We start from the raw sequence: 18,714 nt of genomic DNA on the forward strand, positions 1-18,714 counted from the left end.
TACAGTCATACTAGCTTTGGTGGTTTTTAATCATCAGCAAGGCTTCATCTGACTGAGTCAAGATAACCAACCTCAGTCAGATGATACAGTGTCCTGTTGTTAACAGTGATCTAAAAGATAATCTCAAAGATAGAAAATCTCAAGAATCATACTAGATATTATTTTTCTAAAAATGTAATTATCTACAAAATTTTATCAGTTGAATCTGTTCTTTTACTTGAGACTGTACTTGCTCTCACATACTACCAACATAGCATAAAAAATACTAAAAAGAATCCTATTCTATCTGTAAAAAGAACTTCAGACTCTTAAAAAACCCCTGAAACCCTCCAGTGTCTTCTTGATAGTTAACAGATATTTAGACAAACTGCTTAAGTGCAAACCACAGCTTTACTACTTATTAGCTGTGTCAATATGGAACACAATTAATTTTCCTAAACTTCACTTTCTTTTTTTCATTTGTCAAGTAAGAATGAATCTATATTAAAATCTATAGTAAATCTCAAGTAAAATCTACTATAAAGAGTTACTATAGAGGCTCAAAATTAACTGCTTACTACTGTGCCTGCAATTAGGTAAACAGAAATTTTATTAGAATGAAGGTCTAAAATATACCAGCAAACTCAATCAATCTCTCACATTTACTGAAATAAGAGAAAATATTAGCCTTGAATAAAATAAGATAAAAAATGTATTAGTGGGGTGGAGAATGTATACATCAATACATGGTGAAAGAGGAGAGTGAAAAAGTTGGCTTAAAGCTCAAGATTCAGAAAACTAAAATCATGGCAGCCAGTCCCATCACTTCATGGCAAATAGATGGGGAAACAATGGGAACAGTGGCTGACTTTATTTTGGGGGGCTCCAAAATCACTGCAGATGCTGATTACAGCCATGAAAGTAAAAGACACTCCTTGGAAGGAAAGTTATGACCAACCTAGACAGCATATTAAAAAAGAGACATTACTTTGTCAACAAAGGTCCGCCTAGTCAAGGCTATGGTTTTTCCAGTAGTCATGTATGGATATGAGGTTGGACTATAAAGAAAGCTGAAAGTGAAAGTGAAAGTGAAGTCAGTGTCCGACTCTTTGTGACCCCAAGGACTGTAGCCCACCAGGCTCCTCCATTCATGGGATTCTCCAGGCAAGCATACTGAAGTAGGTTGCCATTTCCTTCTCCAGGGGATCTTCCCGACCCAGGGATCGAACCCAGGTCTCCCGCCTTATAGGCAGACGCTTTAACCTCTCCGCCACCAGGGGAAGCTGAGGGATCAAGAATTGCTGCTTTTGAACTCTGGTGTTGAAGACTCTTGAGAGTCCCTTCGACTGCAAGGAGATCCAACCAGTTCATCCTAAAGGAGATCAGTCCTGGGTGTTCAATGGAAGGACTGATGTTGAAGCTGAAACTCCAATACTTTGGCCACCTGATGCAAGGAGCTGACTCATTTGAAAAAACCCTGATGCTGTGAAAGATTGAGGGCAGGAGGAGAAGGGGATGACAGAGGATGAGATGGTTGGATGGCATCACTGACTCAATGGACATGGGTTTGGGTAAACTCCAGGAGTTGATGATGGATAGGGAGGCTTGGCGTGCTGTGGTTCATGGGGTCGCAAAGAGTTGGACATGATTAAGTAAGTGAACTGAACTGATGCTAAAATGAAAACTTCAGCTACCTACATCAATCCTCAAATAAAATTCTTTTCTGGCCTATAAAATCCAAATAGTCTAAGGACCAATTACCTAGATAAATTAGGATTCTTTAAAGATTCAAATTTATATGACTCTGACTAACCTCCATGTTTGTTATAATATCAAAACTATATTATCTAAGTATAGAATTCTTTCTATAATTCTTCTCCACTATAAATGCAAATAGTTTAATAAATGTTTATTCAATCTACCTTTACTTCAGGTCAAAACAGAACCTCATTCACATGAAGAACAAAAATAATTAATTTTCTAAAAAGAAAAAGCATCTTAATTAAAAGCAGAAACCATACAGTTTCCATCAACTAAATATACTATAACTGACTGAAGACCTTCAATACATAGAAAATTATTAAAATGACCAAATATTATTAAAAATGTAGTGACAGCGACTACATATAACATAGTGATGTGTGCAAAAAGATTCCTGTTCTATGAGATTTCACATTAAAATATAACATCAACTTATGGAAACACTCAGAACACAATCAGACAAAATTATTAGCATATCTGGGGGAGTCAATATTTGTACTGCCATATTATAAGAATCTTATTAACAGTGATTGACAAATAAAATAAAATTAGCTACAACAAATGTCATTGGTGATGGTTTAGTCATTGAGTAATGTCCAATTCTTTGCAACCCCATGGACAGTAGCCTGCCAGTCTCCTCTGTCCATGGGATATTCCAGGCAAGAATACTGGAGTGGGTTGCCATTTCCTTTTCCAGGAGAACTTCCTGACCCAGGGATCAAACCCAGGTCTCTTGCATTGCAGGTAGATTCTTTACCAACTGAGTCACCAAGTGACGAAAAAGTCACCAGCTGTTTTCCTCAATAATTTCCGAACTTTCTACAACAAATGTCATTACTTTCTTTAAAAAAAAATTTTTTTGAGTATCTCAGGAGAGTGATAATAAATAAAAATCTAATATAATACTTTTCAGAAATTTTTAAATTATTGATTAATCTCAAATCTTCCTTGTAGTTTTAATTATCTTCATTAATTCACTGAACAAATACATATGCCAAGCACTGTTCTAGGAGCCAGAAATGAAAGGCTGAATAAGAAACATATTGATGACTTGAGTTTTCACAAAGCTTACATGATACACTATGAGGAAAAGACATTGCAAGACAGCAAAAGAGACACAGATATAAAGGACGGACTTTTGGACTCTGTGGGAGAAGGCAAGGGTGGGATGATTTGAGAGAACAGCATTGAATACATGTACATTATTATATGTGAAATAGATCGCCAGCCCAGGTTCAATGCATGAGGCAGGGTCAGGACTGGTGCACTGGGATGACCCTGAGGGATGGTACATTTATATATATACGGTAATATATATATATAGTCAAGAATAATTCATACATAAGTTTATAAGTAGCTGTAAATTCTTCATAGTATGGAAAGTTACACCAAATGAAAAATATGTCAAATGCATCATTTCATATTTTTAGAATACATAACAACAATAGTAATTTATATTGCTTACTCATCTGTCTATCTCCATAACTGATGGCTTCCGCCAGCGGGCTCCATCCCTGAGCATTTTTCACCTTTACTGGAGCATTGTGAGCCAAAAGTAAATGGGCACATTCTGAAACACAGAACGGTAATAATGTCAAACATGATACAATTTTCAGAATCTCTAAATTAAAAAATCATGTAAAAATTCAAGGTATCAAGTTAATATAAACAGATCTATGAAATAAGCATTGTACTATAGAGAATTAAGTAATTTTTTTAATTCCTATGTATCTAACCATGTTATTTCCAATCCTTAGATTCAAGAATTATCTATTCTAGTACCCAAAAATAAATTGGATCTCTCTGCAAACAAAATATTGTGTTCCCTAATAATTGTTTCCAAGGATATTTTAAGAATGTTTCCATATTATAACAAATTACTCAAGAAAGTCATAAGTAATTTACATAAAAACTTCTACTAACTAATAAGACCCAGAAGAGGACTATCTGCAAGGTCAAATGGAAAGTTCATTATTTATTTCAAGGGGAAAAAAAAGTATTTGCAAAAAGAATCACTGATGTTTCCATATTATTTTTCAAATTTTACAGCTTGTTTAGTTCAGAAAAATACCCAAAGGGGACAAAAACTTGTTTATAAGGACAAATCTGGACAGTCTTTCTAATAATCAAAAAAAGTAATAAAATAATCAAAAAAGGTAACTTTAAAAAAGGTATACTTGGCTCACCATCCAGCCCAGGCACAGTTGCCTGCTGAAACTTAAGAGAAACACTGAAGACTGCCACAAGAGACAGGAAAATTACAGTTAAAAATCTACGATCAGGACAAAAGTTCCCAAAACACTGGATTTTGGGGGGGCTGGTCACACGGCATGCAGGATCTTAGTTTCCCATGCAGGATCTTAGTTCCCCAACCAGGATCAAACCTGTACTCCCTGCAATGGAAGCATGACGTTCTAACCACTGGACCACCAGGGAATTCTCAACACTGGATATTTTAGGATGCACTGAGGGATCTCAGCCTCTTTGATCTCAGCTGGTAAGTTCAGGGGTGGTGGCTTTAAATCATCACTGTCAACATTTTCAGTTATTCATGGGAAAATTAATTTACATAGTACTTCATCAATGGATTTTGTGGTTTCAACTGTTTTATCTATATAATACTTGCTGTTTCCAACTCAGTGGCTAGGGCATTTCCAACATTTAACATTGAGGATATGTCATAATCTGAACCAAGTCTTACAATAAGAACTAACATAATATATGACAATATGAATAAAAGTTTTCTACAATAGGAAAAAAAAGTCTAAGGTATAGACCTATGTATAGGCTGAGGACATTTTTCTTAAATTAAAAACAATAAGCATATTAACAGGCAGGAAAACATCTAAAACAAGGCTCATGGGAAATTTAAGATAGCTATCCAACTTAAATTCCCTAAATGAATGATTCATTCATCCAATCAGTCTTTTAGCATATATTTATCAAGTTCCTATTATATGCCATTTCTAAGTTCTAGGTCCTAGATATAAGCAGTGAAAACAAAGATAATCAAAGAGCTCACATATTATGTTAAAATATAATTAAGTAACGCAGTAAATTAAAAAAAAATAATGTTAAGGGCTCTGAAGGAAATAAGAGTGTTATGACCGTTGTAATGCAAGTGAGCTGAGGTGGAAGAAGAATGGTATTAGCGCTATTTCTAGTAATAGAAGAAATACCTACACTAGCAGGACATTATATTAAGTAAGTAAAACAAACACAGAAATTTCACAAAGGTGTTTAAGAAAGTCTGCTAGTAGTACATAAAAATATATGTACACTGAAATCTCCTTTAACTATAATGTTCTTCTCCATTTCAACTCAAATCCATAAGTGAAACTCTTCCCAGCCAATATGGCCAATATACCCACCAGAAATTCAGAAAAAATTAAGATTTCACTAGTGAAAAACAGGTTACTCAGTAGGTTAAGGTGAGGGAAAGAAGTAAATACAAGTGTGTAAGTTATAGGGTATCTTCCTCTAATTCAATCAACAAATGTTTGAATGCCCTGGGAATTTTTACTGTGTTTACAAATACGTATACAAATAAAAATTGCCCTTCACAGCACACCTCTAAAGGAGAAGATAAAAGAGAACAGAGTAGCACAGACTGAATGGTGGTAGGATGTAAAATTGCTGTACAGAATTAAACATAAGGTACATGTTTTATCTTCCACTACCTATTTCAGTCTCACACCTATGCAACCAAATACCAAAAATATTAAAAGGTCAAATAGGAAAAAGTAGAAAAAGAATATATAACTGGAAAAATGTAAATGGAAAATTATAAATTGATAGGTATATTAATGGCTACCTACTCTACATGAAAAGGACTTAGGAAGAGCAAAAACGGATATTATTTTCAGATCATGAATAATCTAACCAAGTGTTTCCCAAAATATGTTCCACAGAATTATAGTTTCTCAAGATACTTGTAAAAAAGAGAAAATACCAAAAACTACAGGGAACAATGACTCTATAATAGAAGGCTCCAATTCAGAATGTCACAATGAATATTAGCACCTCAAAGGTGCTAAGGTCCACAATTTAAAAAAAAAAAAAACTGCTTAATATGTATTAAGCCACTATTTTCCAAATCACTATTTTCCTCTAAAAATTACTTCCCATGAATCAAATGTTCTGTGAAACAATTTTGGATAGGCCGATACAATCCTATGATGAAACACAGCAAAACCTCCTCCACCAAAAATTAGGACCTAGGACAGTAAGTGTGTTTCATTTCACATTCAAATTCTGGTAAATATATATTTACTATTAAAGTGTTAAATTTAGAATAGCAGTCAGACTTGGCATCAAATTAACTATGACTATAACAAAGACAGGAGGGGAGCAGGCTACATGTTAGCTAACTTTGATTTAGACCATTTTCTTTTCAAATGATTCACAGTGAAAAGAGAGCAATGCCAATCACCATAATGATTAGGAATCCAGGCTCTGACATAAGATACTCCAAGTTCAAGTCAAAACTCTGCTACTTCTCCCTAGGAAAGCTGCTTAACATTTCAGAGCTCTTTTTTCATCTGTAAAATGGGGACAACGACAGAATCTTCCTCACATGGTTGCTGTGTTAAATGAGTAAACATGTATAAAGCCCTGAAAAAGCATCTAGCACATTGCAAATGAATACATTTCAGTTATTTTCTAAAGTTCTGACCCAAAGTTCTTCAAAAGAAGGCATAAGCTATTATTGGTCAAATTTAGCTAACTGTATCTTTCTTTTCACCAAGGTGTAGAGATGACTATCATGGTCTGCCCTACCAATAGTCCTGCTAAATATTCTTCCTCTGTATTCTTGATACCCTCTTCTACCCCAACTCTCTCCTAGTCAGTCTCACTAAAGCTAATTTTATATGAGTAACTACATATCCCAAACACAATTCATGAGATCGCTAGTCACTCATCACTGTGACTTGACTAAAGATGAACTGGCCCAATCAAACTTTCTGTTCAGAAATTCAGGAACCTAAGAAATTGAACACTGAAATCAGAAAGCCTTCAAGATTCAGGAACTTAGAACACTTATTTTGGGTCATGGTCAATTTCAATAAACAGAAAAATCAATCAAGAAAAGACAGAATATTATATATATAAATAAAGAACAGTAGATACACCATAAGAAACAGACCAGATGATTGATATAGATGGATAGATATACATACATATACGAAGGGAAGGAAGGAGGAAGGTTGGGGGGGGGGGGGTTGTAGAGGGGAGGGAAGAAAGGAAGGGAAGAGAAAGGAAGGAAGGAAGGAAGGAAGGGAGGGGAGAGACGGGGAGGAAAGGGGAAATGACAGCTGATCTCCCAAACTGCCTTTTGTTACTACTCCTCCTGAGACATAGATAGTCCGCATAGCTCGAATTTAATATATAGCCTCTCAATGAATCTCTCTTTACTTAAAAGTTACTTGAGTGAGTCTCTTCTCTGTAAGGAGGAAAAAAACAGCCTAACTAACTAAAATTTGAGTCCCCAGTTTTGTTGTTGCTGTTCAGTCGCTAAGTCATGTCTGACTCTTTGCAGCCCCAAGGACTGCAGCATGCCAGGCTTCCCTGTCCTTCACTGTCTTCTGGAGTTTGCTCAAATTCATGTCCACTGAGTCAGTGATGCTATCTAACCATCTCATCCTCTGCTGCCCTCTTTCCCTTTTGCTTTCAGTCTTTCCCAGCACCAGGGTCTTTTTCAATGAGTCAGCTCTTCGCATCAGGTGGCCAATCTATATAGTATTAAAATCTAAATTAAATTTCCTACAAATCATGTTTCACGTAAGCACATAAACTTAAACTAGCAAAAGAATTTTGTTTTTCATCAAAGCAAGTTCTAGTAATATCTTTCAGATCAAACGTTTACAGCAACAGCTATTTTATAGTATATAACAATAACAGATGTTCATGGTATGGTTAGAACATCAGAAAAGTGTTAAAAAAATTATCTTGTTTAAAAATTCAACAGTATATGCTTTCCGAAGATTTTTATCAAAGACATCCAAAATTCTAAAATCTAGCACTCAGAAGGTTGTCAATCAGCTCCTAGAATCCTCACTTCTCAAGATAACTGGGAATCCAGATAATTATGGCATCTGGGAATAGGCTTAAAAAGTAGATCTTTTGGGAATTTCCTGGTGGTCCAGTGGCTAAGACTCCATGCTCCTGTGGCTAAGACTCCATGCTCCCCCTACAGAGGGCACAAATTCCATCCCTGATCAGGGAACTAAGATCTCACATGCTGCAACTAAAACACAGTGCAGCCAAATAAATAAATAATTTTTTTTTAAAAAAGGAGATCTTTTAAATCATCCGTGAGCTGTTTTTTTGCTCTGAAGAATAAACAAGTACTAACTTTTTATGACCTATAGAAATAATTCTAGACTTATGAGTTTATAAAGAATAGTCCATATTAAAGAATCTTATAAAACTCTATGAATATTAAAAATATTATAATAATTAATAAAACTTGATATTTGGAAACAAGAGTCTCCTGATATTATGCTGACTTGAAAAATAACCAAACAAGGAAAACAGCTTCAAAAGGCATAAAGGTTAGTATAAGATTTTCACTAACTCTTTGAAAAAAGTGCTATGAAAAATGAGAAAGTAGTTGTGCTTTTTAATATACTGAATCTTAGACTCTAGCAAATCAAATAACCAGGTGAATGTTTTAAAATTCAAAACATAAAACTCATCTTAAAATTTTAAAACTGATTATACATGAGTGAAGTCAGTTTAAAACTGATTCAGTTCAGTTCAGTCACTCAGTTGTGTCCGACTCTTTGAGACCCCATGAACTGCAGCAGTCCAGGACCCCTGTCAATCACCAACTCCCGGAGTGGACTGAAACTCATGTCCATTGAGTCAGTGATGCCATCCAGCCATCTCATCCTCTGTCGGGATCCTCCTGCCCCTAGTCCCTCCCAGCATCAGAGTCTTTTCCAATGAGTCAACTCTTCGCATGAGGTGGCCACAGTACTAGAGTTTCAGCTTTAGCATCATTCCTTCCAAATAACACCCAGGGCTAATCTCCTTTAGAATGGACTGGTTGGATCTCCTTGCAGTCCAAGGGATTCTCAAGAGTCTTCTCCAACACCACAGTTCAAACGCATCAATTCTTCGGTGCTCATCTTTCTTTATAGTCCAACTCTCACATCCATACATGACTACTGGAAAAACCATAGCCTTGACTAGACGGACCTCTGTTGGCAAAGTCATGTCTCTGCTTTTCAATATGCTCTCTAGGTTGGTCATAACTTTCCTTCCAAGGAGTAAGCGTCTTTTAATTTCATGGCTGCAGTCACCATCTGCAGTAATAAAACTGATTATACATGACTATACAACAACAAAAAAAGAAAATATTTACTAACCTTTATTTCCTAACATCACAGCAAGATGTAAAGGAGTGTTTCCTAAAACAGAAACAAAAACAAATCAAATTAGTATAAAAACACTGGAAAAATTATTTTTAAATGGTTTCTGCTCCTTTAGAAAGTTCACTGACAAATTTTAAGCAAAAATAATGTGACTACAAAACGATCCTCCTTATGTGGTAAAGTCAAGGTCAGAGGACGCAATGGTTTCTAAACACAGCATATCCTACTTGTGTTTCCTCCACCTCCCATGAAAACTATCCATTTTATTTTGGGACTTCTTCAAATAGATGTCAGATTCCTTTGTTGGTTATTTCTCTGTATCAACCTTTGTTCATTCAGCACACAGTTTAAATACCTACTACACACTCATCCTTCCTCATCTCAGTAAGATTCAATCCTGTCCTCAAGTTTTAAAAAAATAAAAGAAAATGAAAACACTAACTGGAAAAAATATATTCACCCCCATGTTCACTGCAGCATTATTTACAATAGCCAAGATATGGAAACAAACAAGGCACCCATCGACGACATATGGATAAAATGTGTGTGTGTCTGTATTATTACACATTTCAATGGAATGTTATTTGGCCATTAAAAAAAGAATGAAACCTTGCCATCTGCAACAACACAGATGGACGGTGAGGGCATTATGCTAAGTGAAAAAAGTCAGATAGAGACAAATACCATAGTCTCACCTATATGTGGATTTTTAAAAAAATACATACATATGTATATATATACACAGAGAGAGAGAGAGAGAGAGAGAGAGAGAGAACAAACTGATGATTGCCAAAGGTGAAGAATAGGAGAGTAGGTGAAATGGGTGAAGAGAATTAAAAGGTACAAACTTTCAGTTAAGAAATTAAGTTGTGGGGATGTAACATATGGCATGGTTACTATTATACTGCATTTGAAAGTTGTTAAATGTAGATCTTAAAAGCTATCATCACAAGAAAAAAAAAATTTGAACTATGTATGGTGATGTATATTAATCAGACTTCTTGTGGTAATCACTTCACTATACACAAACATGAAAACATTAAGTTAGAGACCTGAAAGTAATAAAATGTTATATATCAATTATACTTCAATTAAAAAAAAAAGAGTATATTGCAAAGGGAAACAATTTCCTCTGTCTCAATATGCTAAATCTAGGTGGGTCTGTACCATTTTCTGTTTTGCTAAAGTCAATACCTTGTTATTGTAAACATTCGTTTCTCATCAGCTCCAGAGAAAAAGAAATCTACATATACAAGTATCAATTTCCAATTTGATTGGTTAGAATAAGATCGTCTTCTACCTTTTCTAAATATTGAACTAATTTCATGTGTTGCATTTACATTCTATGAAAATCTCTATCAAAACCAAAAAGAGTCACAAAAAGTAAACAAAACTTGTTGACAAACTGATGCCAGAAACAGCTCAACACTAGGTCAAAACCAAAGCCTTTACTTTGGACTTTCATTCTTAATTCCCATTTCAATCTCCTCTCTAAACTGGAATAATAATTTTAAAACAAAAACTTGACAATGTTGTAGTTTCACTTAAAAGGCTTGACCATGGTCCACATTTTATCTTTAACATGGCATAAAAGGTTCTTGAGATAAGTCCTTACCTTCCTTTCTTCTCCTATTTTCTTCCTTACCCCTACTTCATCTGAATTGCATGCAATAAATTCTCCAGTAGCCGAGATTCTTGATATTTTATACAGACTTTGTTAATTCTTCCTAAACATTCCTTCCCATTGGCCTAGCAAGTTAACACTCACCTTTTAGGGCTTAGCTCAAACATCATCTATCCACTGAAGACTTCTCTAGATAATCAGATGTCCCTCTGCACTGCTCCCAGAGCCCTCTATACCTATCTCTTTATTGAAGCACTTTTCACACTAAACTGTACTTTTTATTTTATGTAGAAACATCTGTCTCCTTCATTAGACATTAACCTCAGTACAACTAGATACATATTTTATTCATTTATGGGCATGAAATGCTTCCAATACACATACAACATTCAAAATACAGTCAATAAGCATTCATGAATGAAGGCTTCAGAAAAAGCTCTGACTGATAGCAACAAACCCTAAAAATATCACTAAAATGCAACAGGCATTACCTTAGGCAAGGGTTGCACACTCGAATATTTCCATAATTGGGTAATGTAACTGTAAAAGTTTTCATGTTATTTTTCCTACATGTTTATAAGAACATGTTTATAAAACTATTTGGCCCTTGAATTTCCTTAGAGTGAACATTTTTATTATGGATTCATAATGACAAGAGTACTGATGTTTCCTAATTCCTTTTTTGTGTACATTTTGACAATGTTTTTCTAGGATTCTGTCTATGTCATCTAAATTGTCATCTATTGTCATACATTTTGTTCATAAATATCCTTCTACGATTTATCAATGACATTAAAATTTATACAGATGCCCCAGTTTTCATTCACATCTGTTATTTGTGTTTCTTATTTGATCAGTCTGAGGTTCATTAATTTTATGCATCTTTTTAAAGAACAAAGTTTTGGCATGTTGCTACCTAACATCTGTTCTAATAATTGTTGCCTTTATTATTTCTTTTCTTCTGTTATTTGGGTGAAATAGACTTAAGTTGGGAAATTAGGTAAATTAAGTTGTTCTTTTCCTAATTTCTCGAAATGGATTCTTAGATGCTTGGTTTTTCACCTTTTCCTAGTATCTTTATCTTTTGATCACTAATCTCTAGATTAATTGCAATGTGATCAGAGAACAAACTCAATATAATTTCAGTCTGAAACATGTTGAAAGTTGCTTTATGGTCAAGTTTAATCAATTTTTGTAAACGTTTTCTGTATGTTTGAAAACAACATGTAACCTGAGGGTCTGGGGTACAACATTTCAAATAAACATACTAGGTCCAGTTTGTGTTGTTCATACTCTTTGTATCCTTACCGGTTTTCTTGTCAGCTTATTGTTAAAAAGAGGAAAGCTAAAATCTTTCACTATAATGGGGATTTCTATATCTTCTTATATTTCTAGCAATATTTGCTTGGTATATTTTCAGCCTCTGTTATTAATTTGTAATTACTTTGCCAGTAAAATAAATGATTTTTTTCATCTTGAAGCACCTCTCTATCTCAGGTATTTTCTGCTTTAAATTCTATTATGATGTTAATATTGGAGAAGGAAATGGCAACCCCCCCTCCCCCTGTATTCTTGCCTGGAGAATTCCATGGACAGAGGAGCCTGGGAGGCTACAGTCCATGGGGTGCAAGAGTCGGACACCACCTAGTGACTAACCTACAACCACATGATGTTAACACAACTATACCAATTTTTTGACTGTTATTTACATGGAATATATTTTTCACTCCTTTCACTTTCAATTTTTACATGTTGTATTTCAGATATGTTTCCAATTGTATGCAGTTGGGTGTTTTTTCATACAGTAAGACAGTATTTATCATTTAACTGTTAGAGCATTTAATCCACTCATATATTGTACTTAATCATATTGAAGTGAAAGTTGCTCAGTCATGTCCGACTTTTTGCAACCTCACAAACTATACAGTCCATGGAATTCTCCAGGCCAGAATACTGGAGTGGATAGCCATTCCCTTCTCCAGGGCATCATCCCAACCCAGAGATGGAGCCCAGGTCTACCCATATGGCAGGCAGATTCTCTACCAGCTGAGCCACTAAGGATATTATTGGAGTTTAACTCTACCTTCCAGCATTGTGCTTTTTTTTGTGCTTTCAATATCTTTCTTGCCAGTTTTCCATTTCTTTTTCTCATCTTCCTACCTTTTTCCAAATTGATTATTTTCATATTTCCATTTTTTGGTTTTCTATCTGTGGATGGAAGGTATATATTTATTTTTACTATTTTTATAGTAGTTATCCTAGACATGCACTGTCCAATATAGTAGCTATATGTGGTTATTGAGTATTTGAAGTGTGGCTGGTCTGAACTGAGATGTGCCATAAGTAGGATTTTTAAGACTTTAGCATGAAAAACAAGAATGTAAAATATTTCAATAATGTTTTATATTGATCATCACATTAAAATAATGTTTCAGATATTTTGGGTTAAATAAAATGTAGTATTAAAATTACTTTAACCTACTTCTATTTTATAAGGCTAATAGAAAATTTAGTTTTAAGAGAGGCTTGCACTGGCTTTTTATTAGATAGCACAGCTCTAAAGTTTACAATATGCATCCTTGATTTATCAAATTCTCACAGTAAATGGCACATTACCCTTGAGAGCAAGTCAATGACCTTAGAATACTAACTTCATTCCCTCCATCCAGACTGACATGCTGTTATCTAGTCTCATGAGTTTTTATTTGAATCTTACAGTCAATATTCATTTAGGATTTCTTACCACTTCTGTTGCTCTTCATTCCTCTCTACTTCAGAATCACTTTTATTCTATCGGAAACACATCCTTCAGTATTTCTTTTAGTGGTGGTCTGATAAGTGAATTCTCTTAGGCTTTGTTTGCAAATGTTTATTCAACTTCAAAGGGTACTGTAAGGGGTATATAATTCTTGATTAGCTGTTCTTTTCTTCAGTATTCTATATGGTCTTATGGTTTTCTTTCTTGTTGAGAAGTCAGCTATAGGAATTTCTACCGTTCTTTCTAAAGTAATACGAATTTTCTGACAGCACTTAAGTTTTTTTTTTCAGCCATCTCATTCCAATGTGCAATTCTTTTTTTTATTCTGGGTTTTGCCAAGAGAACCCACTGGTCATAGCAAACACCCTCTTCCAACAACAACACAAGAGAAGACTCTACACACAGACATCACCAGATGGTCAACACTGAAATCAGATTCGTAATATTCTTTGCAGCCAAAGATGGAGAAGCTCTATACAGTCAGCAAAAACAAGACCCAGAGCTGACTGTGACTCAGATCGTGAACTCCTTATTGCCAAATTCAGATTTAAATCGAAGAAAGTAGGGAAAACCACTAGACCATTCAGTATGACTTAAATCAAATTCTTTATGATTATACAGTGGAAGTGAGAAACAGATTCAAGGTATTAGATCTGATAGAGTGAATAAAGAACTATGGACCAAGGTTCGTGACACTGTACAGGAGGCAGTAATCAAGACCATCTTTAAGAAGAAGAAATGCAAAAAGGCAAAATGGTTGTATGAGGAGGCCTTACAAATAGCTGAGAAAAAAAAAAAAAGATGAAAAAGGCAAAGGAGAAAAGGAAAGATAAACCCATTTGAATGCAGAGCTCCAAAGAATAGCAAGGAGAGATAAGAAGCCTTTCTGGGTGATCAATGCAAAAAAAAGAGGAAAACAATAGAATGGGAAAAACTAGAGATCTCTTCAAGAAAATTAGAGATACCAAAGGAACATGTCATGCAAAGATCGGCTCAACAAAGGACAGAAATTGTAAAGCAGAAGATATTAAGAAGAGGTGGCACGAATACATAGAAGAACCATACAAAAAACGATCTTGATGACTCAGATAACCACGATGGTGTGATCACTCACCTAGAACCAGATATCCTGGAATGTGAAGTCAAGTGGGCCTTAGGAAGCATCACTACAAACAACGTTAGTTGAGATGATGAAATTCCAGTTGAGCTATTTCAAATCCTAAAAGATGATGCTGTGAAAGTACTGCACTCAATATGCCAGCAAATTTGGAAAACTCAGCAGTGGCCACAGGACTGGAAAAGGTCAGTTTTCATTCCAATCCCAAAGAAAGGCAATGCCAAAGAATGCTCAAACTACTGCACAATTGCACTCATCTCACACGCTAGTCAAGTCATGCTCAAAATTCTCCAAGCCAGTCTTCAACAGCACATGGACCATGAACTTCCAGATGTTCAAGCTGGATTTAGAAAAGGCAGAAGAAACAGAGATCAAATTCCCAACATCGGCTGGATCATCGAAAAAACAAGAGAGTTCCAGAAAAACATCTACTTCTGCTTTATTGACTACACCAAAGCCTTTGACGATGTAGATCACAACAAACTATGGAAAATTCTTAGAGATGGGAATACCAGACCATCTGACCTGCCTCCTGAGAAATCTGTACGCAGGTCAAGAAGCAAGTTAGAACTGGACATGGAACAACAGACTGGTTCGAAATCAGGAAAAGAGTACATCACGGCTGCACACTTGTCACTCTGTTTATTTAAATTACATGCAGAGTACACCATGCAAAATGCCAGGCTGGATGAAGCACAAGCTGGAATCAAGATTGCCGGAAGAAATATCAATAACCTCAGGTATCCTGATGACACTACCCTTATGGCAGAAAGTGAAGAAGAACTAAAGAGCCTCTGGTTGAAAGTGAAAGAGGAGAGTGAAAAAGTTGGCTTAAAACTCAACATTCAGAAAACTAAGATCATGGCATCTGGTCCCATCACTTCATGGCAAGTAGATGGGGAAAAAATGTAAACAGTGAGAGACTTTATTTTGGGGGGCTCCAAATTCACTGCAGATGGTGATGCAGCCATGAAATTAAAAGACACTTTACTCCTTGGAAGGAAAGTTATGACCAACCTAGACAGCAGACTAAAAAGCAGAGACATCACTTTGCCAACAAAGGTCTGTCTATTCAAAGCTATGGTTTTTCCAGTGGTCATGTATGGATGTGAGAGTTGGACTATTAAAATAACTGAGCACTGAAGAATTGATGCTTTGAACTGTGATGTTGGAAAAGACTCTTGAGAGTCCCTTGGACTGCAAGGAGTCCAGCCATTCCATCCTAAAGGATATCAGTCCTGGGTGTTCACTGGAAGGACTGATGCTGAAGCTAACACTCCAAGACTTTGGCCACCTGATGTGAAGAACTGACTCATTGAAAAAGACCCTGAGGCTGAGAAAGATTGAAGGCAGGAGGAGAAGGGGACAACAGCAGATGAGACGGTTGGATGACATCACTGCCTCTATGGACATGAATTTGAGTAAGCTCCAGGAGCTGGTGATGGACAGGGAAGCCTGGCATGCTGCAGTCCATGGGGTCACAAAGAGTCAGGCACAACTGAGTGACTGAACAGAACTGAACTGGGCTTCTTAAATCTCTGAATTGGTATCTCTCATCAATTTTTGAAAATTCTCAGCAATTGTCTTCTCAAATATTCCTCTAGCCCCATATCCTCTCTCTTCTCTCCTGTTGTTCAATTAACATAAAACTGCCGTTACCTTTTTAGTTTTTAAAAAATTTCTTCCCCTTTTTCATTATATTTTCTTCTGACATATTTCCAAGATCATAAATTCAGTCTTCTTCAGGATCTAAACTGTTATTAAGCCCATTGATTTAGTTTTTAACTCAGGATTATACATTTCCATTTGAGAATTTCTACTTAGTTCTTTTCCAGATATTTTATTTCAATTTTCATAGTTCCAAGTTTTCTACTAAAATATTCAACCCTGTCTCTCATCCTCCAAGAAAATCATAAACATTGTCATCTAAAGTGTCTGTCCATACAAACTACTATACTTAAAACAGATAAACAAAAAGGTCCTACTGTAAATAGCACAGAGAGCTATATTCAGTATCTTATAATAAACAATGGAAAAATCTGAAAAAGAGTATGCAATGAATAATTGAAATACTTTGCAATACACCAGAAACTAATATAACATTATTAATCAACTATACTTCTATTAAATAATGAAAAATAGTTCCTAATAATAATTACAATAAATGAAGCTCTGATGATTGTTTCTTTTACTGCTTCTCATTCATGTTGTCCAGTTTCCCTGTAATGCTGGTCATCTATAAGCTGAATGTGATATTTAACTAACTCCTTGTGCAAAAATCCTGGAGCCTAAGAAACAAATCCTTCAGAGACTTTCATTTGTTTCTGCCATATGGCTGGGGGTACTACACTAACCCAGGGACTGATATTTTTTCCTGGCCCTCAAGACTCAAAAGTATGATTCACCCTGTAACAGAGCTGATTTACCTGCAACTGACCCTTATTCCCAAACTGCAGCTCTTCAAGTTTTCATCCCAAAGACCAGCATTTTTAACAGATACCTCACACCTGGTAGGCCCTGAAAGTGAAAGTGTTAGTCCTACTCTTTGCAACCCCATGGACTGTAGCACTCCAGGCTACTCTATCCCTGTAATTCTCCAGGCAAGAACACTGGCGTGAATAGCGATTTCCTTTTCCAGGAGCTCTTCCCAATCCAGGGATCGAACCCGGGTCTCCTGCAGCGCAGGCAAATTCTTTACCATCAAGCCACTAAGGAAGCTCAATCTCTATCTTTTGTCCTCTTAGCTCACTGAGACTGTCAAAAATAACCACTCAGCCTTTTAACCACTTCTTCAGGATTCACAAAAGCTACTGGGGAAATATAACCTCAAGTGTTAGGCTCACTTCTTTGGGTTTTCATCTTCTGCCAGATCTTGGACCAGGGGTTCCTTCCTACCTCATTAGATCTTCAATGCCCTTAAAGTAGAATATTTTATTCTTTGTTGTTGTTCAGTCGCCCGGTTGTGTCCTACTCTTTGTGATCCCATGGACTGCAACATGCCAGGCCTCCCTATCCCTCAGCATCTCCCAGTTTGCTCAAGTTCATGTTCATTGTATTGGTGATGCCATGCAGACATCTCATCCTCTGACACCCTCTTCTGCCCTCAATCTTTCCCAGCATCTTGAACTTTTCCAAAGAGTCATCTGTTCGCATCAGATGACCAAAATACTGGAGCTTCAGCATCAGTCTTTCCAGTGAATATTCAGGGTTGATCTCCCTTAAGATTGACTAGTTTGATCTCCTTGCTATCCAAGGGACTTTCAGGAGTCTTCTCCAGCACCGGACTTCTATGGCATCAATTCTTTGGCGTTCTCTGCCTTCTTTACGGTACAGCTCTCACAACCATATGTGACCACTGAGAAGACCATAACCTTGACTATACGGACCTTTGTCGGCAGAGTAATGTCTCTGCTTTTCAACACACTGTCTAGGTTTGTCATTGCTTTCCTGCCAAGAAGCAGTCGTCTTCTGAGTTCATGACTAGTCACCATCCACAGTGATTTAGGAGCCCAAGAAGAAGAAATCTGTCACTACTTCCACCTTCTCCCCATCTATTTGCTATGCAGTAATGGGTCCAGATGCCATGATCTTAGTTTTTTTAATATTTAGTTAAATGGGCTCTTTCACTCTCCTTCACCCTCATCAAGAGGTTCTTTAATTCCTCTTTGCTTTCTGCTATTAGAGTGGTATCATTCGCACAGGAAACTGTTGATGTTTCTCCCCCCATCTTGATTCCAGCTTTTAACTCATGTAGCCCAGCATTTCTCATGATGTGCTCAGTGTATAGGTTAAACAAACAAGGTGACAGCAAACAGCCCTGTCATACTCCTTTCTAGATCTTAAACCAATCAGTTGTTCCATACAGCGTTCTAACTGTTGCTTCTTGACCTGCACGTGGGTTTCTCAGGAGACAGGTAAGATGGTCTAGTATTCTCATCTGTCTAAGAGCTGTCTAGTTTGTCATGATCCACAGTCAAAGGCTTTAACATAGTCAATGAAACAGAGATAGATGTTTTCTGAAATTCCCTTGCTTTCTCTTTAATCCAGCAAATGTTGCCAATTTGACCTCTAGTTCCTCTTCCTTTTCTAAACCCAG

The 18,714-nt window shown here is 36.2% G+C and overlaps 1 protein-coding gene across 1 annotated transcript in view; it reads right to left on the reverse strand.

The window, feature by feature from the left end:
* ANKRD13C (ankyrin repeat domain 13C) overlaps positions 1-18,714 on the reverse strand; it is a 91,506-nt gene that overhangs the window by 49,783 nt on the left and 23,009 nt on the right. The window contains exons 2-3 of the mRNA XM_069565359.1: positions 9,114-9,155; positions 3,206-3,310 (exon numbers count right to left, since the gene is read on the reverse strand). Of these exons, the coding sequence (XP_069421460.1) occupies positions 3,206-3,310; positions 9,114-9,155 (147 nt within the window). The remainder of the gene's footprint in view (positions 1-3,205; positions 3,311-9,113; positions 9,156-18,714) is intronic.

The sequence above is a fragment of the Ovis canadensis genome, chromosome 1 (genome assembly GCF_042477335.2).
Source record: "Ovis canadensis isolate MfBH-ARS-UI-01 breed Bighorn chromosome 1, ARS-UI_OviCan_v2, whole genome shotgun sequence".
NCBI lineage: Eukaryota > Metazoa > Chordata > Mammalia > Artiodactyla > Bovidae > Ovis > Ovis canadensis.